We start from the raw sequence: 20,408 nt of genomic DNA on the forward strand, positions 1-20,408 counted from the left end.
GTTCTGGGGCGCCCTCCAGTGGTACCTTTGAGCTTGTGAGCTTAGCATGGCTGCTCCTCTCTGGAAGCTGAAAACTGACAGAAGACAGAGGTTTTGCTCTGAATTTTCTTTCAGAAGTTCTGGCTGGTTTCTTGGGGTGTAACCTTGCTTCCTTATGTCTCTTGGGGAGCTTTTTGGGGGTTTCCTCTGGGTGGACCTTAGCTTTTCCAAAGGGGTTCAGATCTAACTTTATCCTTAAATTATGTCCCTTCACTTTCTCACTCAGAGGAGACGGCTTGGACCTCTTCTTTTTCAGAGGCAGATGCTCTGGAAGCCTTTCTCTCACTTCCTTGACCTCCTCCAGGCTGGCACGGTTGTTGAGATCCGAGGAAGTCACGTACTGGCTTTCACTATCTAGCTGTCTCCAGGACACTGGTGCTTCTGCGGATAGCACCAGCCTGTTGGCCCTCACCGCACCAGGGTCCTGGAATTTAACCCTCTTTGTAGAATATGCCTTCTTGATTCTTTCTGGCAACCTCAGTTTTTCTTTGCTTCCCTGGCTCCTGAGGAATTTTTCTATTGCTCTGTTAATTTGGATTTGTTCTTTCTCAAATCTTGTGTGTTCTCTGCGATCTGGCTTATTCTTTTTCCTAAAATCTTGAAATTCATCCCAGGACACATATTTGCAGGTAAAGGAAGTGCTGGAGTGAGGATCTGTGGTTTTTCTCTGCCTTATGGGGCCGCGTTGATCGCCATAGCCCTCTCTGCGGCGGAAGACCTTGCCTGCAGCACATTCCCCTGGCTCCCCCAGCTTGGAGGGTGCACTGGCGACGGAAGCGCTCTGTCTGGGAGGCTGTGCAGTGCGGTCTCCTTTTCCTATTGGAGGCTGCCAGGATCTGTGTGCTGAATGCTTCCCAAGACTCTTTCTCTCCACGGTTGAGGCAGAGGTCACATATCTGCTTCTAAATATGTCCCCGCTCGTATCTGCTGAACAACAATGCAGGAATTTACCACGAGGCCTAGCCTTAGTATCCCAACCAACCAGAGGTCTAAGAACCCTATGAAGATTGTGAAGTGGCTCCTTTAACTATGAAATTCCTTAGTATTTCCTAATCTTCTAAGACACCAAAGAGGACCCTTGGCTGTTTGGTATATGTGCACCCTTGTGCACAGTAGCCTCCCGCTCAGCTGTGCTGCTGACTTAGAAACGGTGGCGGTAGGAATGTAAACGACATTCAAGTTACCTTGTAGTCACATTCTGCCATGGTTATGTTAGCTTTAAAGATGAATGGCCTCTGAACCTACTTCAAACTGCACAGTCAGATTTTTCTTATTTTTCATTTTGGAATACAAATTTGGAAAAATATAGATGAAATATTAAGCAATGTTCAGGCTTTAAACAGAGCAACATAGACAACGAAAAAAAAATACTTGTTGCCTTAATTAAGGCAGAAGTCCACGTTGTATTTTACTTCCTTCAAGATAATGCAATACCCACTAAAGAGTTACTATTAAGTGGGTGATTTTGTATGTTGCCTGTTAGAAATATCTACCTGTGACTTTAAAATAGTATAAATAAATACACTATTAACAGTATACACATTCAATAATATCAATAAAGCCTAATACTAGCTGGGCTCATAAGAAGAACTAGGCAATGTGATAAATATTACACATTTATTATCTTATCCGATAATAAAAATAGCCACATTCTGCTGCGAATGTTCTGCTATCTTAGGACTTTTAAAAGCAAGGAAATTCATTGAGATGTTTGATGCTTTTCTCCAGTTCCTCATGAGGACTTGGTCCAGGCTATCTGACTCTGATCCACAATGAATGGAACTATGTGTCCCTAGCCTACTTTCTCTTGTTCATGAAATTGTTTTATTTAGAGGAGAGAAAAAAAGGAAAGACTTCCATTTATTAGGAAGAAGAAGAGGTGAGCTGTTCCCCAGGCTAGGACATCACCGTACAGTAAGGCACACCTGTGAGTGACTTTGAGAGAGCTGCTGTATTGAGTGGGACTATGTGTGAGCGGGGACAGAGTTGATGGACTTTGTCAGATACTCAGAGGGTTCTGGGAAGTGAAGGGAAACAGCAAGAACCATTTATCTAGATGATTTCTGGCACTTTCACTACCCTCAGAAGTCTCTGCTGAAGTCTCACATCACAGGCATAAACTCAGGCTTTTCTTCGGGACCAAATGTGGCCCTCACTGCCCTCTTGAATTCTTCCCTCCTACCCCAGGATGCTGCAGAACTGTAAATGCTTTCTCAAGGTCACAACTGATATGACAGACTAAGGAGCCAGTGCTACAAAGGGTTAATCAGCCACATACACTGGTGTGTAGAATTCTCCCACAGACATGCCAAGCAAGGTTTTAGGTACCACTGAAAGCTAAAAGGAACTGAAAAGGCTAAGCCCTTATTTCTTATAAAGTAAAACCAATCTCTTTTGATTTCTTTGGAAGCTGTTTTTTCTTAGCCATCTTTGTCTGGAGTCAAACCATCAGCCCCAAGGAAACAGCAAGAAATGCAGTCAGATAAACTCACATCCTGCCTTATGCCACATAGGAAATAAAATATAGTTTCATTCTTATCCTGTGGTGCCCAAATGCAGCCTTAGGGCCAGATCCCTGCAGTAAGTGAATCACGTGGCTCCTCTGTCATTCATTTTCCAGCAGAAAATCCTGCTTCTTCCAAACCAGTTGAAATGAGAGGCATGGCCTCCTTCTCAAGCAGCCCTGTAAGTTTGCACTGCGGGGCTTGAAAGCATGGTCCAGTATTCAGGAAGGAAGGGAAGGCACTTGAGTCATTGCCTCCAGATGAGTATCGGCATTGCCTGTGGACAGCAGAAACTGTCATGGCCAGGGCCATTGGGCTCCCAGCATGGGACAATGACTTAAGCCTGATGTTACCAGAACCGAAAGTTATCATCCTGGATGGCTCAGCAAGCAAAAATATTTCTTTTTTATTTACAATATAATTTTTGTATTTATTACAATTTATTCACTATGTATCCCAGCTGTAACCCCCTCCCTCATCCCCTCCTAAAGCCACCCTCCTTCCCTCACCTCCTCCCATTTTCCTCCCCAAGTCCACTGACAGGGGAGGTCCTCCTCTCCTTCTATCTAACCCTAGCCTATTAAGGGTCATCAGGAGTGGTTACATTGTCTTCTTCTGTAGCCCAGTAAGGCTCCCCCCCAGGAGGAGGTGATCAAAGAGCCAGCCACTGAGTTCATCTCAGAGACAGCCCCTGTTCCCCTTACTAGGAAGCCCATTTGAAGACTGAGATGTTATGGGCTACATCTGTGCAGGGGTTCTAGGTTATCTCAATAAATGGTCCTTGGTTGGAGTATCAGTCTCAGAAAAGACCCCTGGGCCCAGGTATTTTGGTTCTTTTGGTCTCCTTGTGGAGCTTGTGTTCCCTCCAGGTCTTTCTATCTTCCCCTTCTTTCATAAGATTCCCTGCTGCCCAAAGTTTGGCTATAAGTCTCAGCCTCTGTTTTGATACTCTGCTTGGTAGAGTCTTTCAGAGGCCCTCTGTGGTAGGCTCTTGTCCTATTCCCTGTTTTCTTCCTCTTCAGATGTCCATCCCATTTGCTTTTCTGAATGGGGATTGAGCATCTTACCCAGGGTCCTCCTTCCTGATTAGCTTCTTTAGATGTACATATTTTAGTATGTTATCCTATAGTATATGTCTAATATCCACTCATAAGTGAGTATATACCATGTGTATCTTTCTGCTTCTGGGATACCTCACTCAGGATGATCTTTTCTAGTTCCCACCCATGTTTCTTGACATTGTTCCTGAAACGAGTTTAGGAGGCCATTCTTCTCACATGCCATGCTTCGGAAGGCTGTTCACGACATACTGGTGTCGGAGCACAGGGATGTTGAGGTGAAAGCTGGTACCCAACCTCTTACGAATCTGAGCAATATTGCTCTTGAGACCGCCTCTCTTTCCTTCTTAAAGCAGTGTTAGCTGTTGGGGTTCAACATTCACTTCTCAGGCAGGAAAGGCAGCACAGGCTACTCACCCAGGTACACACAAATTTACACTTTCAAACAGAGAGACTCATGCTCACCACATACACCAGAAACACACTCCCACTCACAGAGACACATTTACTGGCACACACACACACACACACACTCAGACATGCATAAGAGCAGGCAAGAACATACATACATACATACATACATACATACATACATACATACATACATTCAAACACTTGTGCGCACACACAGAGGTACTCAGATGTGCACATGTGTGTGTTTACACACACACAGGCAGGAAAATGAGCGTGCTTGTACACACACATCCTCAGAAATTCAAATGTGTGTTTACACACATACACACACTCCCAGTACCCTTATATCTTCAGAAAAGAAGAAAAAGAGCACAGTGAATTTTATAGCATTTCTCTGCTGGAGACACAGAAAAGGGGGTTCCTCCTTCTGAGAAACTAAGCACAATAGGATTTTCTAACAGCCAAGCTCACCTATTTTTCTTGTTCCGTGCTGAGGCAGAGTTTGAGGCTGGACTTCTGCATGGTTCAGGCTGCTTAGCTCTTCAGCTGTCTTTGAACAACACCTTGTAACTAAGCCTGTATCGCAAAGATCCTTCTCGTTCCTGGGAGGCCCCGCGCATCCTGACTGTGGCAGTCCCTCACACAGGCAGGCTCGCACACGGCCTGCCCCGTGGTGTCTCCCTTTCAGCTCTCTGAGTGATGCGTCCACGGCTGTGGGCTTGGAGGTCGGCATTGCTCGGTGGCTGCTTTCCTGGCTAAGTGCTGTTTCCTTTCTGGAGCCCACATCAGCCATGACCTCTGTCTCATTCTCTCGAGTTAAGTGGCAGTTACAGCACCCCACGGCATGGCCATTTCTGGCTTCACGAGCACACAGGGATCCATTGAGGGTTCTGCAACAAAGGGTTTTGGATGTGGGTTCATTTGCTCTGCCTTGTTGGAGTTTCCGGTTAAATATGACTAACCCCACACATGTGAGACCAACGGCTCCTGTAGCAAAGAAAAAGACAATTAGAAGAGCATCATGTGAGAAGTGCAATGCTCACACTCCCAACGGCCCTGGAGGCATCCATCAGCACAGGAAAGCCAGCCAGCCAGCCAGTAGCTGCTATAATTGACTTCATTCCACACTCCAGTCTGTACATTAAGAATTCTAGGACCAGAGAGCTGCTCCCTGGGCAAGAGGGCTTTTCCACAAGCACTGGGACTTGAGTTCAAATCCACAATATCACCACGAAAATCTCGGCGTGCTCACATGTGCACTGCAACCCCAGAGCTGTGGGAGGGTCACCATGGTCTACTAGATGCCAACCTAGCTCCAGGTTCAGCGAGAGCCCAGTCTCAAGAGAATAAGGAGGAGGCTGATAAAGCACTGTGCCCTAACAAAAAGTGCCCTATAGAGCATGTATGTGAAATTCATCACAGTCAGAAATCTTGGCAGATGTCCACGGAATCCCTTCCTCTGTAGGACTGAGGACTCTCCCTGGAGACTGGTGGCTACACACAGGGCTGCCATACATATGCTTGCCTGTCTCATGCCCTGTGACCTGGCATTTCCCGGTTCAGCTTGAACCCCACTATCTGTTACTTGGCTGTGCAGCTGCCTGAACTTTCTCTGTAACACCTGTTAATTATCCCTGGCTCTCAGATTCTGGAAACAATCAGGGAAAATCTGCTGCTGTTGGGATGCTTTTGCTATTTGTGGTAAATAATTTCTTGGCATTTTTTTTTTTTTTTTTTTTTTACTGATGTTGTTACACAAATGTTAAAGAAGTTTGTGTTTCTGGGAAGTTTGGATTCCTTTTGTGGGAGTTTGATTGCCTGGTTTCCACTAGAAGTGTAACCAGGAAGGAGTCAGAGAGCTGGTGTTCAATTCACTCACCCACAACCTCTTCTCAAGTCATGGTTCATAGTGCAAATCTACCTCTCAGCTTTGGATGCCATTGGTGGGCCTCTGCCTTCCAGATTTAGAGCCTAATCATGGACATAGACACACACGGAGACATATACACTACGGGCACACACAGAGGGATGCATACATACCCAATCACAGACACAGACACAGACACACACACAGACAGAGAGAGAGAGAGAGAGAGAGAGAGAGAGACAGAGACAGAGACAGAGAGAATTTGAAGCACACAGACACATATTCAGACAGACACACAGAAGAATATGTGTGCACATACACAATTTGAAACACAGACACATACTACCTTCATTATCTATATAATATTTTATATAATCTATATAAATTATGTATATTTTTCACCATGCACTGACATAGTTCTAAAACACACAGAGATGATTATGAATTTCAGTTAATGGCAGCACTGTGCATCATTCATCTGGTAAGCTATGATAGCCAATTTTAAAATTTTAAAATCTGTTTGTTCTTAAAAATTGAATGTTATCACCCCCTTGCGTGGTGTGGGCCAAGTATATGAAAGAGATGCAAAACTACAAGTCCTCAAAGAATCCAGAGCCCTCCAGAGAAAGAGAAAATAGAGGTGCATCAACATGCAGTCACTTGCCCTATGCCATTATATGGTCAGAGGGGATGCAGGGTTCAATCTGCAGTCACAGATTGACTCAGTGGCTGCATGCCATGGGTCATGCATGTGAAGTTTCCACTCCACACGTCATACATTTTGGTTTCCACAGGTCACGCATGTGAGGTTTCACAGGTCATTTATGTGAGGTCACCACAGGTCATGCATGAGAGGTTTCTACAGGTCATGTATGTAAGGTGGTTTCCACAGGTCATGCATATGAGGTTTCACAGGTCATTTATGTGAGGTCACCACAGGTCATGCATGTGAGGTTTCTACAGGTCATGCATGTGAGGTCTCCACAAGTCATGTATGTGAGGTGATTTCCACAGGTCATGTATATGAAGTTTTTACAGGTCATGTATGTGAGGTTCCTCAGGTTCTCCTGCTGACTTTTTTCTCATGGGTCTGGAAAAGCCTACTGGTGAATTTTTAAATACATCTTTATTCTTTGAAAAGTCCATACATATGTGTAAAGCTGAGGCTTGAAATTACATATATTTATTTTGCGTGTGGGGGGTTATTGGGTTAGCATGTCACCCTCACATGGAGGTTGGAGGACAAAGGAAGCATTGTGTCTCTGCCCTGTGAGTGCCCTGCTGGTAGAACTCAGGCCAGCTGACTTGGAAGCAAGCACCCTTAGCCCTGAGCCATCTCTCCAGTGCCCTCTGGTGACTTTTACAGGGCAGGAAAGTGCACAGGTCTGAACACCCCAAGAGCTCACTGTGCCTTCAAACCTGAGGCCTAGGAAATACTCCAGTCCTGTGTGGACAGTGGCTACTGAAACAGGAAGTATTCCTGTGTGGCTGTCGTGTCAGAAGGGAGTCTAAGAGACACACTGGTTGCAGGGAAGCTTAGTCATTCTCAGGCTCTTATCTCCACCTTGCCTTGCTCTTCTGAAGCAGGAAGTGCTAGCAACCTGTGCCAGGTGTGTCATGCCTCTTCACCACTCCCCCCCCCCCCCACAGCTGTCCTCCTCTCCCCAGCAGTAGACAGGACTCACTCGTGCACTCCAAGAACAGACACTAGAGTCTATCATCTATCCTGTTTCCCCTTCTGAATGATAGTTAAGCATCTCCCTAGGGTCCTCCTTGCTGTTTAGCTTCTTTAGGTCTATAGATTTTAGAATGTTAATCCTATATAATAAGGCTAATATCCTCTTATAAATGAGTGTATACCATGTCTGTCTTTCTGTTTCTGGATTACCTCACTCAGGATGATCTTTTCTAGATCCAACCATTTGCCTGCAAATTTCATGAATTCTTTTTTTTTAACAGCTGAGTAGTATTCCATTGTGTAAATGTACCACAATTTCTGCAACTATCTAGGGATATCTAGGTTGTTTCCAGCTTCTGGCTAAAGAGGTGGATGAGAGGAAACAGGATGGGAGCCTACTATAGAGGGTCCACTGAAAGGATCCATCCAACAGGGGATCAAAGCAGATGCCGAGACTCATGGCCAACTTTCGGCAGAGTGCAGTGAGTCTTGTGGAAGAGGGGGGATAGAGGGACACAGAGGGGACATGAGCCCCACAAGGAGACCAACAAAGCTAAAGGATCTGAGCCCAGGGGATTCTGCAGAAACTATGCACCAACCAAGGACCATGCTTGGAGAGGACCTAGAACCCCTGCTCAGATGTGGCAGGAATGGCAGCTCAGTCTTCATGTGGGTACCCTAGTAAGGGGAGCAGAGGCTGCCTCTGTCATGAACTGCCATGCCTGCTCTTTGATCACTTGCCCCTGATGATGTAGCCTTGCCAGGCCACAGAGGAAGAGGATCCAGGCAGTCCTGATGAGACTTGACAATCTGTGGGCAGATGGCAAAGAACTCCCCCCTTCAGTGGACTAGGGGAAGGGGATGGTTGAACAGGGAGGGAGGCTGGGACTTGGGGGAGTTGAGGGAGGGACTTCAATCGGGATATATAATGAATAAATTGTGAAAAATTAAAATTAAAAAAAAAGAATACACACTAGAGGGAGGAAGGCAGGGCCCCCTTTCCCCTGATCTACCTGCAAAGACGAGCACAGTTATTAGAGCCGCATCCTGCCCAGGGAGGAGGGGACGCCTGTCCTTCAGCACCAGAGTGTGGTTGTGCCCCTTGGAGTCACAGTTGGTCTCAGACAGCCTCAGCATGCTCTTTGCAGCGTCCACAGCTGGGGGGGAAACCTGACAGTTTAGGTCTTCGGTGTGACGGAGAGTGTGAGCTGGAGACTTCACAAAGTTTCGTAGAAAGCGGGTCAGCGGGTAGAGGTCGCAGACGCAGCTCCATTGGTTGCCCTCCAAGCTCAGAAAGCTGAGTTGCTTCAGTGGGGTGAAGGCATCTGGCATGTGGGCCAACATGTTTCTAGAAAGGTCCACTGCCTGCAGCTGGGGCAGCGGCCGGAAGGCATCCTTCTCGATGAAGGAGATGAAATTGTTAGATAAGTCCAGATGCCTGAGTCTGTGGAGGTTGGCACCTTCAAAAGAACTCCGCGTGAGGTTGCTGATCTGATTGCCGTCCAGCAGGAGTCGGCCTAGGGCCCTGGTGTTCCGGAACCAGGCCGCTCTCAGGCTGCGGAGAGCGTTGTGGCTCAGGACCAGGACCTGCAGGCTGCGCAGCTTGCTGAAGGTGTGGTCAGGCAGAGAAGCACTGAGGATACGGTTGTGTCCCAGGGACAAGGTCCGCAGCTTGGTGAGGCCATGCAGGGAGCCTTCCTGGATTCCGGAGATTGCGTTTCTGCTCAGAGAGAGCAGGGCCAGGTTGACCAGGAGCGTCAGGTTGGTACTGTGCACTGAGGAGAGGTGTCCGTCTGTAAGGATTAGAACCCTGGTGCTCTCGGGAGCTGCTGTGGGCAAGAAAGCACAAGCTACAGGCAGCTACAAGCACACAGGGAGAACAGGGGGAGCTTTGTCATTTCCCTCAAAATTTCAAGTTTGAGAACGGTGGGGCTTCCCTCCCTCCCTCCTCTGTCCCTGGTACACGCTCATTCAAGGAACATATGTCTGTGTGTTCCTCGGTATGCAGAGTTAAGCGGTTTGGGGGTTCACCCATATTGATGTTGTTTTGAAGGTGGCTTTCCAAGCCTCCCATGGAGGTTGAATCCGCATTGAGATATCCCCGTGGACCTTCTCCCCAACCCCAGAGCTGACGTGATAAGGCTCCCTCACCAGACTCTTGTCAGTAGTGTATATTTATGCTAGAAAGTCTTCTCTCCAACATAAAGGTGTGTGTGAGGGTAAGGAGTGGGGAGGAACTCAGTTTATTTTCTTTTATTTAGTTTTTTTTATCTATCTATCTATCTATCTATCTATCTATCTATCTATCTATCTGTCATCTATTTGCTTCAGGCTAAAGTTGTCAACTGGGTCAGATCTATATTCTTTCCAGACAACTGGAGGGTCTGTCTGTAGGGTTCTCATTGAGTAGAGGCCATCTTGGCCTCCTGTCTGATATTTGTGCCTCCAATGAAGTCCGTTCTGGGCTGACAGGTGGTGCTCAGGGCTTCCAACTGTTAAAGCTCTTCTTATAATCACCTCTGAGCCATCGCTGCTCTGTCATTACAAACCAACGCATTTTAACTCAATAAAGCAGCATTGTAATCAGGAGTTATTGTAACTCATCTTTATCATGCTGAAGTTGTTTTGACTGCAGATGACAGTACATGAGAATGAAGGAGCCCATTGCCCCAGGAGGTCTGAAGGTGATATTAGAACCATCAGCCATGGGGGAAACGAATCTTAGTTCTCCTGGGAAATAAAGACTGCAAGGTTGAAACAAAGAGATAAAAATGTAAAAGACAAAGAATTTGCATAGGCTTCCTTCCCTTGGAGGGATCCTTTGCCTCCTGGCAGCACACAGAAGCTTAAATTGGGGCACTTTGTAAAGCCTGTGTTACCGATTATTTAAATTCTTTTCATTCTGGCCACTTTGACATTGTGTTTCTCTCACTGCTGTGTCTAAGAAGAGCTTTGTTTGTTGGGTGCCCAGGGCCTTGGGGATCAGCGCAGATTCCCATTGATCAAGCTCTGGTTTCTCCATTGCTCATGTGCAAAAACACACAAATGCTGCCCAGTACCTTTCTGACTCTGTGTTCATGAATCTGGCCCACATGGGTGGCGTCCTGGGTGTCAGGACATGGAAGTGCGGCAATGCAGAGGGGACAGCAACTCTGCCATCTCACACACACACCACAGAGGAGTGTGTCAGGAACACATTGTGTTGTTTCCCTGCATACACCCACCACCATGAAACCCCTCCTTTCAGACAGGATGAGAGTCCTGGGGTTGTAGGAAGGAAAGAAATTACCTCCCTCCACTCTGTGTTCACTCGTTTTTGAAAATTTCCCACTGACAGAGCTTATAGCTTGTTTATCCCTTTCGTGAATATCAGATGTAAATCACATTCTCCTCAAATTTGTTAATAAGGTGTCTTATTAAATTGTTGACTTAAGCAAGCAATATGTAATGAATACAGGCAGCACTTCTTGTTAGCATTTCTACAGCTCATTTACCACTGATAAAAAGAGAGAGATACCAGACTTTGAAGATGAGATGGCTTTGATAATAATCGGTTTTGCTGGTACACTGGTAAATCTTATGAATGCTGAACCATTGCAGCTCAGGACTTCAGTTTGTGCTAAGGCTCAAATCTACACAATGCACAGACAAAAACAGCTTCAGTAATCAAAATTCTCCTTTTTGTTTTTAAGTAACATCATGAGGTGCAGATATTCTTCTGAATAAAACTATCTCAGTTAACTCTGAACATAGTGACATCTTATTGCTTGTGACAATAAAGAACAGAAAATAAAGTAAGGTTACAAGTCCCGTAGTTGTGCAAGGCCTGTGCCTTTGGAGGCTGCCTCTTTCTGGGTGATCTCAGAGAGGTCGCTAAAACATGGACATAGCAGTGGGTGTCATTTCCTCCACTCCCCACTCTGTGGAGATTTGTGCATATTACCTACTATGTAGGTTAGCTGGTGACACAGGGTGACATCTTGGGTGCACACCACACAGGACGCAGGGCAGGCTATTGTCACCGGCAACAAGAAGGCAAAGAACAGGAGCCATCCACCTGAAAAACAAGGCAAAGCACAAGACCCATGAGAATGTGGTGTCCACCCAGTGCAGGTGCCTCTCACTTGGGACTTCCGCGTTTTGATGGTGGCTGCTTCTTAATGAGCACCATGGAGTTCTTGCAAGAGTGAAAGGCTCCTGCTTGGCATCTACAGTGATGCTAGCTAGAGAATCCTCCTTTTATTTGCCTTTGGTTTTCCATGTCATGGTCTTTCACTTTTTCCTGTTGATCCCTCGTGCCTCATCCTTGAGTGTTTCTTCCAGGGCAAACACCCTGTCTCCCACTAGTGTTTGATCATAAATCCGGAGAACTCACATCCAGGACACTCTGTTAGTAGGGAAGTAAACAACTTAGGTTCCTGGCAGAGCACATTAGTGTTTGCAGTACTTTTACCCCAAATATCATCTTATTATTTCTTTCCATTTTTTCATCTTCTTTGAGGCTGAAGAAATGGAAGCTGAGGGTGGTTAATAAGCCACTTGGATTCGCACAGAGAGAAGGAGTGACCCCAAGTCTTTTACACTGGGTGTGACATGTGTCTCCAGTGCTGGAGTCTATCTTACTCTGCCAGCCTCACACACCTGCAGGGGAACCAGCTCTTTCCCTACAGACCAAGGTGTCCCACGTCGGAGACCAAGACCATAGCTCAGCCTAGCACTGAAGTCAGATGGGTTATTGACCAGTGGTGGCACTTTTTATGAATTACTTTCTTCTATTAATTTTCTACTTTCCTCTATTAAACACAACAACAAAAACCAACAGCAGCAGCAATGCCTGTCAACCACACAGAGTTAAATGAGGTGCTCAAAGTACAATAAATGTTCAAGCTTGCCTGATACTACCTTTCCAAGCCTCCTAAGTGAAATATCAGCACCATTTCAATCTTCATTCAAAAAGACCTCTTAAAAGAAATTCATTGGTAGATGAAAGAAAGAAGGAAAGAAAGAAAGAAAGAAAGAAAGAAAGAAAGAAAGAAAGAGGGAAATGAAAAGGAAGTAAGAAGACTGTAATGAAGTTTATATAACAGTTTGAGAACAAAATGAAGTATACAATTATTAATTTTTTTCCTCTTTTTTATTATTATTATTAATTACACTTTATTCATTTTGTATCCCCCCCATAAGCCCCTCCCTCCTCCCCTCCCGATCCCACCCTACCTCCCCTTTCTGCATGCATGCTCCTCCCCACATCCACGGGACTATTCATGGAGATAACCTAGAACCCCTGCACAGATGTAGCCCATGGCAGTTTAGTGTACAATTATTAATTTAATTATTGGTTCAATAAGAATTTTAGAAAATATTTCAGATTCAGGGCCCAGATTATGGCCTTTATCCTTTGGGGATGGACATGTAGGTGGAACCCTGCCTCATTGGGTGTGCATTCTATGGAGTGGCATAGGCAACAAACAAGTGAACGTGAAAATAAGTATTAGGTCATCTGATGATAAATGATGGTGTGGAATGAATACAAAAACAAGAGGAGTTAGATAGCTTAGCCCCAGGGCTCTAAATATGAGACAAAGAAGAATTCCCTATAAAGGGCCAATTAAACATGACCTACACACAACAAAGGTACCCAAAATGGTGCTGGGGAGAAACATAAGTGTGAACTCCCCAAGAGCAAGGTGGACTCCATACTCGTTGTGGTGGGCCTCACATAAAGGGTAGGGTGGATCCCATGGAAGGGTGGACCACACTTGATGGTGAAAAGGACACCACATGAGGCGTGTGGTGGACTGTGTATGGGGGTGTGGTAGACCACACTTGACTGTGGAGTATACCACACATGAAGATGGACAAGACCACACACAAGGGGTGTGATGGACTGTATAGGTTGAATGCATTGGATGGATGGAGTGGACCCCACACAGGTTTGGTGTGGCCAGATGGGAATGTGAAAGAGGAGGAGTAGGTCAGAGGCCACATGACAGATTGCCATGTGCCTTAGAGAAGAATACAAGGACATTGTTTTTCACTTATGCAAATTAAATGAGACTTGACTATAGGCTTCTGTGAGCAGCATAGTTTGATCTGAGGTACACGCTTAAATGATTCCCTTGTCTGCCGAATGCATCATATGTTTAGACAAGCAGAGAGGCAGTACTAACAGAAGCAGATTTTAATAATGTCAGCAGGACAGGGTGCTATGCTGATAGCAGAGAGGGAGGTACCTTGAGGATGAATTTTTTATCTTAATGATATAATTTGACTTAACAAAAGTGAACTCAAATCAGTCTGGTAGACAATGCTAAATCTACAAGAATAAATAAAACATTGTTCATCTTCAAAATACCTTATACCTAGTAGTATCACGATGTTCTAAGAAAAGACTAAAACAAATCTAGCAAAAGATGGAGAGCTACTTTATGGAATTCCTTGGACAGCAAAAGGATGTGGCTTATTAGTTGGATCTGCAGAGCATGGCAGTTTTCTCTAGGCTGAGTGTAAAAGTCAGACAATTCTACTGTGAGAAAATATTCAGAACAAGGCCTTGTGAGCCGTAAATGTGACCTCAGCTCATTTCTTGTGGCCTTGCTAGGCAGCAGAGTATAGCCTGGGTGCAGTTCAGGGCTTATGCAGACATTTAGAGGTTGACACAGGATCCTGGAGTTACTTTCCCTAGGGTCTCCTTGATCTCTACTGCTTGTTTGTGACAGGCAGGATTCCAGGATGGTCCATAAGACCCTCACCTGCTGTACATGTATGCATAACCTCTTTCCAGAGGAGTGGACAGAATGTGTAGAAATGAGACGATGTTATATCTATGATTCTCTTCTGTCATACGCTAGAGGATGGTTGTCCTGTGGAAGGTTGTCCCCTCAGGTGCAGAGATTATTTCTTGCTGGTCACAGAGGGCTCAGTCAGGCACAGGAGCCCATGCTGGCCAGGAGAAAACCTAGCATCCATCTTGTGAGCTACCCATGACAGGCAGCTGTGGGCATCCTCTGAAAGTTTAGGGCCAATCTGGAGCAGTATTTGTTATGAATGCAAGGACATGAGCCATGGAAGCACAGGGAGATGCAGCCTACCTAATATGGGTGATGTTGGATGTGACCCGTGAGCTTTAAATAAGAGTGTCGGGCCATGCAGCACCTTGATATCAGTATGATGAGACTCAGAGGAAAGGACAAAACTAACCTGTGCTAGGTTTATGACCCATAGAGACAACAGGGTAAAAACAACAACCAAAACATACAGCCCCAGAGACTCCTAAATATGGAATCATTGGTTACATGGCAATACGTATTGCGTTACAGTGGCTCTGAATTCTGACCTCTGGTTACTCAAACAAACCGCAGGAAGTTGAATTCCTGTGGTGCATTTGGGATATCTAGCCTCAGAATAAATGCAATTACTTACAGAAGAACGAAGGTATAAGGCATCCTTTGCGTCATTTCTCCCTGCCAAGTGACTGCCTTGTGGATCTACAGGGTTTGTTCATGCTGCAGTATCTTCTTTACATTTTTCCAATGTTTGTAGTATTTATCTTTAGGCAAGTTTCTCTAACATGAGCTACTTGATAATGAAGTTTGTGGATAAACTTTGTAGGGAAATTTTTATAATTTCACAGTACACAGTAAAGAAGGAAAGCAAAGGTCATTCTGTGGCTGAGGGTCTCAGGAAGTAAACATTGTCATTAACTGAAAAGAGAAAGATTTAAGGCACTCGACTACCCATGTGAGTTCACAGCTTGGGAGATGTGATCTAGAAAGCTGGCAGTCCTTCTCTTCAAATGAGGGGCTGAGTTGATTCGTCAGCAAACTGACTCAAAATAGAATAGTCCTGGGACAATTACAAATTCGAAGAAGAGGAGAAGAACCAAGGGACCAAAGCCTGAGACAACGATATCTTCAAACTGAAAAGATGCATTTTGGGGACAAAAGTATGTGTGTAATGTTGTGACAAGTATGATGAACAGTGAAACCTAACACTGAGTTTAGCAAAGGGGAGGCATTTGTTCTCCACTCAAGAATGATTTTAGGAAGGTGTTGGAAGAGAAAGCATGATTGGAGTGAAGGAATGGGGCTGTTTAAGGACAGAAAATTAGACATTTCTTAGGGCATCTTGTAAGTAAAAGTGAGTAGAGAGATGAAGTGGGTCCTTGAAAGAGACTCCATATACTAGTTTTATTTTGTTGTTTAGTTTTAAATTGGAAAACACATTGTACATCTGTAGGCTGGTAGTGATGAACAGTATGGGCAGGCACTGTCAGGTAAAACAAATAGTGGGGAGAATTGCTGGCAGAGCATAAAATAACAGAGCTAACTGCAGGTAAGTGTAGGCAAGTCCATCTATCCTTGGAAATAAAAAAAGGTTGGAGGCTCCGTGTGGGTAGAAAGATGCCATCCTGGGAGCTGGAGAATTGGGAAGAGTTTACAAGATGAGACATAACTTAAGCTAGAAATAAGTAAGAGGCTGTTTGGCAGTGCAAGAGGTCAGCTGGGGTTAAAGTGTCATAATTTTAAGTTAATAAGGTTTGCATCTTTTGGAGAAGAAGTCAAAGACAAGAAAGAATAAGAAAGTTGGGGCTTTCCAAAAAAAAAAAAAAGTGACTGTGATGAACTATAAGACAATGAAATAGTAAAGTGAGAATGATAAACATGTGGGAAATGCCACATTAGGTGGATGGCATGGTGCCTGAGGACCAATTTGAAAGTGTCTCAATAAAAAGGTTTTGTGTTTATTGGTATGATGGCTTTGGAGAAGCAGAAGTCCAAGAGTGCTGGAATTAAAATTCCACAAATGAGGCACACAGATGAGATGTAGCATGGAGGAGGGTGGAGGACAGGGAAGGACCCATAGGCCTTTTTATGGGACTCAGGCAGGACCCAAGGATGAGTGACAATGTAAATGGAGAAGGCACTCTCTGGGGAAGTAGAGTCAAAGGGCCTGCAGGCCAGCATACTGGGGACTTCCTGCATGTATAGCAAGGGTACAGAGAGTATAGAGCTCGACTGCAAGTCAGTCATTGAGACTCCAAAGAAAGGAGATTGTGTGGAAGGCAAGAAAATATGGTGCATTAAAGTGAGAAATCCTTAGACACAGCAGCAAGGAAGACACAGCTGTCCACCCACCAGCTCGAGTAGCACCACGGCGCTATGCAGTGTGCCTCCCACTAGTGCGGGCACTGGAGCAACAACAGTGTCCCCGGGGAGGAATAGATAGAGACAGAGAAATTGTTCTGCTAAGATTCTAAATTAGCTGGCTGCTGAGCCTGCACGTTCAATTGGCCGCTCCCCCTCCTGGCAGTGAAATTCTCATAAAGGGAGAAGTGGTAGGGTGCACAGTCCTTACTATCGGACACAGGAAAACATATTATTTCTCTAAAAGAGACCAACATTTTCCAAGATTTCAATTTTTTTCCTGTGGGTCCTCATTCGCTTTTATATCCCTTGTGGCTTGAACAAGGCTTGAAATATAAAAAGAACACAATAACCACTTAACAAAACTTATATGACATTGAAGTTCATGATAACCAATATCTTCTATGGCAATTTTTGAAGCTAAAATTTTAAACCCAAAAGTAGGTCATGGTTGTGCAGTTCCTAGCTTGGTCTTGGTTGTAGATCTGAGATGTCATTCCATAAATGAAGCTAATTACAAAGAAAGAGCTAGGAATTCTTTGCCTGGAGACGTGGGCAACACATTGTAAGGCGTTGAGAGAGTTAATAGTTTGCAGCATTGGAGTTTATTCTTTCATTTTGAAGAAATCCTGCCATTTAAAAACATGCAAAGCTAATTAAAGATTTTCCACTATTTCATTATCTGAATGTAGCTCCAAATTCTGAGTTAAAACTCTTATCACAGAAAGACTCAACATCCCTCCATGAACAGTAAATGAACATTCAATTAGCCCTTCAATACAAGTGCATTTTAAATAAAAATATACTTTATTGCTAATCTCATTCTTTACAAATGCAAATACTCAATTTTCAAACTCGATGAGTTTCCTTTCTTTTATACTTAAGGGAGAAAAATAGTCTTTTCTTGTTTTACAGGGGAGGCCTGAGTTCTCCGAAGTTGTGAGGAAGCTGGAGGATTCTCTGTGCAACGTTGAGGTAAAAGTTTGACCTTCTGTAGTGTTGGTTAAAGTCAGAACAGCCCAGGCATCCCAGTTAAACATACAAATAAAAGGAAAGCTATTCAGAGTGGTTCATTGGGAAGAGGAAAAGTCCAGTGACACTCCTTATCCTCACTGCTCTCCTGCTCCCGAACATGAAGTTCAGGCTTAATCACAGAACAAGAATTATTTATTCCTGACAAGTCTGGGGCAAGACACCATCCCAACCGCCACCAGAGTCTAAGCTCCAGTCTGCTGCAAGGCAGAATTGTCAGAATTGTCTTGAAATCTGTTTCCTCCTTTGATGATCTAAGATCCCCTTTGGCTGGTCCCAGGCTTCAGAATTTTCCTTCTCCTGGCATTTTTGAGGAAATGCCAATTTCTTGGGGGTACATTTCCTCAACGGTATGGTAGACAGTATGTTCATCCCTGAAAGGAAGTTCACAAAGGCTGTCAGAGGACACAAGGGAGGTGGTGCTTAAAGAGGGCAACTGAGTGTATAGCCCATTGGTGTGGATACCACTAATGAAGCCCTTAGCAAGAGCAGACTCTGCCACTTCTCCAGGGGCAGAGGCAAATTCATATCAAATTTTGGTGGAGCCAGAAATTATCAGGCCAGAGAATGGCAACAGTCATGCTGGTCTTAAAATTTTGATAGAATGGAGGCTGGGGCTGGAGAGATGACTGAGTAGCTAGCAGTGCTCATTGCTCTGTCTGAGACCTAGTATTGAGATCCCAGCACCTTCATCAAGCACCTCCCAACTTTCTGTAACTACAGCTACAAAGTATCCAACAAATTCCTGACCTCTTTGGGTAGGGGCACACGCACACACACACACACACTCATACACATACTATGAGAGCAGTTAAATAAAGAAAAGAAATTTCCCCTATCATTGGACTGGGGGAGGGGCATAGGAGAAGAAGAGGGAAAGAGGGTGGGATTAGGAGGGGATGAGGGTGGAGGCTACAGCTGAGATACAAAGTGGATAAACTAATTAATAAAAATAAAATAAAAACTTAGAAAAGAAAACAAATCTTCACAAATTTTAAGTATAACAAGCATAACAGAAGGTAAATATTTAATGATTTTTTCTACAAATTTGTACACAGGTGATGAGCCAGCTAAAATGCTATTACGCTGTCCATTTGTGTTCGACACAGAAGGAAGACACTATCTTAAACCATGCATAAATCCGCTGGAAGGCAATACCTATACAGGACACAGAGTGATAGATGCTTATAATCAAGCTAATGAAAAATATCCCTTAATATCAAGGAAATATTTGCTTTAATTTTCTCTATAATTGCTTTAATTTGCTATGTACCTTGTCATGAAATAGCATTTAAAAATAGGCAAAGGAGCTAAAACAGGAGTACCCATTCAAAAAATAGATTTCAAATGTGCAGGAAGAGGTAAGGACCATACACAAGATTGTGGTCCATGTGCACTCAGAGGACAGGGCAGAAGCAATAAGACAGCATCTACATGAGCCTTCACAGCAAAAGCAGAATGAGAATTCCACAGGAAACAAACATTTCCTTCTTTAAAACAGATCCTAGCTCAGGTCCCTGGAACACGGACTATTGGGAAATACTTCCAGGCTGGCTGGCACAAGTCATTCTCTCTCATTCCTCATGAAAACTTCTGGAAAAGGAGAGGAAGCCTTTCATTGATAGGAAAGCGTCCTTCCATCTGATGTAAACCCTCCCTTCACTTCCTTTGGTAAAAAAATTTATACATATGGGAAGAGTAGCTACTCATGTTGGTGAGACTTCAGGACTGAGTACTGACAAGGGCGTCTTTTATAGGACTTGGCTGTTGTAAGACACCTTCAGGGCCTGAGCTTCAAGTGTTCTCTTATGTGAATCTTGGGGTTTACCAGGCAAGGTTGTTCCAGTCCTGAGATTATAGCTCACTTGATAGGAATAGGATTTACACCATGTGAGGCTAGTGTTATGGCAACTTGATACACAAACTAGAGTTATAAGGAAAAAGGAATCTTAATTGAGAAAATGCCTCCATAGGATCCAGCTGTAAGGTTTATTCTTAATTAGTAATTGATGGGGGGAGGGCTCAGCCCCTTCTGGGTAGTTCCATCCCTGGAATGGTGTCTTGAGTTCTATAAGAAAACTGGTTGAGTAAGCCATGGGGAACAAGCCAGTAAGAATCCTCCCTCCATGGCCTCTGTATCAGCTCCTGCCTCCAGGTTTCTGCCCTGTTTGAGTTCCTGTCCTGACTTCCTTTGATAATAAATAGCAATGTGGGAGTGTAGTCCAAATAAACTCTTTCCGACTTGCTTTTTGATCATGGTATTTCATTGCAGCAAAAGAAACCCTAACTATGACAAGTTGGTACCAGAAGTGGGGTAATGCTGTGTCAGATCTGACCATGTTTCGGGAAGGATTGTGGAAGTACTTTGAAACGCAAGGATAGAAAAGCTATTAAGTGCTGAGAGTTCAGTGAGCCACTATTTCGAGCCTCAGAAGATAGTGAGTGAATCCCAGATAACTGGATAATGAGTTATTTATATTGTTTGAGTTTGATTTTGTTTGGTCATATTGTGTCTATGCTCTGGTTCTTCACTCATGAAGAAGATATTTAATTTAATCTTAATTTTTGCAGGAGCCCACCATTGAAAGACTTGAATGTTTAAAACAGATTTTGGAGTTTCAGAAAGATTGGATATTTTAAAGAGACTGAAATGTCAATGTCTGAATTTGT

General features: G+C 44.3%; 1 protein-coding gene across 1 annotated transcript in view; it reads left to right on the forward strand.

The window, feature by feature from the left end:
* Tnni3k (TNNI3 interacting kinase) overlaps window positions 1-20,408 on the forward strand; it is a 255,380-nt gene that overhangs the window by 187,342 nt on the left and 47,630 nt on the right. The window contains 1 exon segment of the mRNA XM_055614310.1: window positions 17,622-17,681. Coding sequence (XP_055470285.1) covers window positions 17,622-17,681 — 60 coding nt within the window.

This window comes from Psammomys obesus, unplaced genomic scaffold, assembly GCF_907164565.1.
Source record: "Psammomys obesus unplaced genomic scaffold, mPsaObe1.curated_primary_1811, whole genome shotgun sequence".
NCBI lineage: Eukaryota > Metazoa > Chordata > Mammalia > Rodentia > Muridae > Psammomys > Psammomys obesus.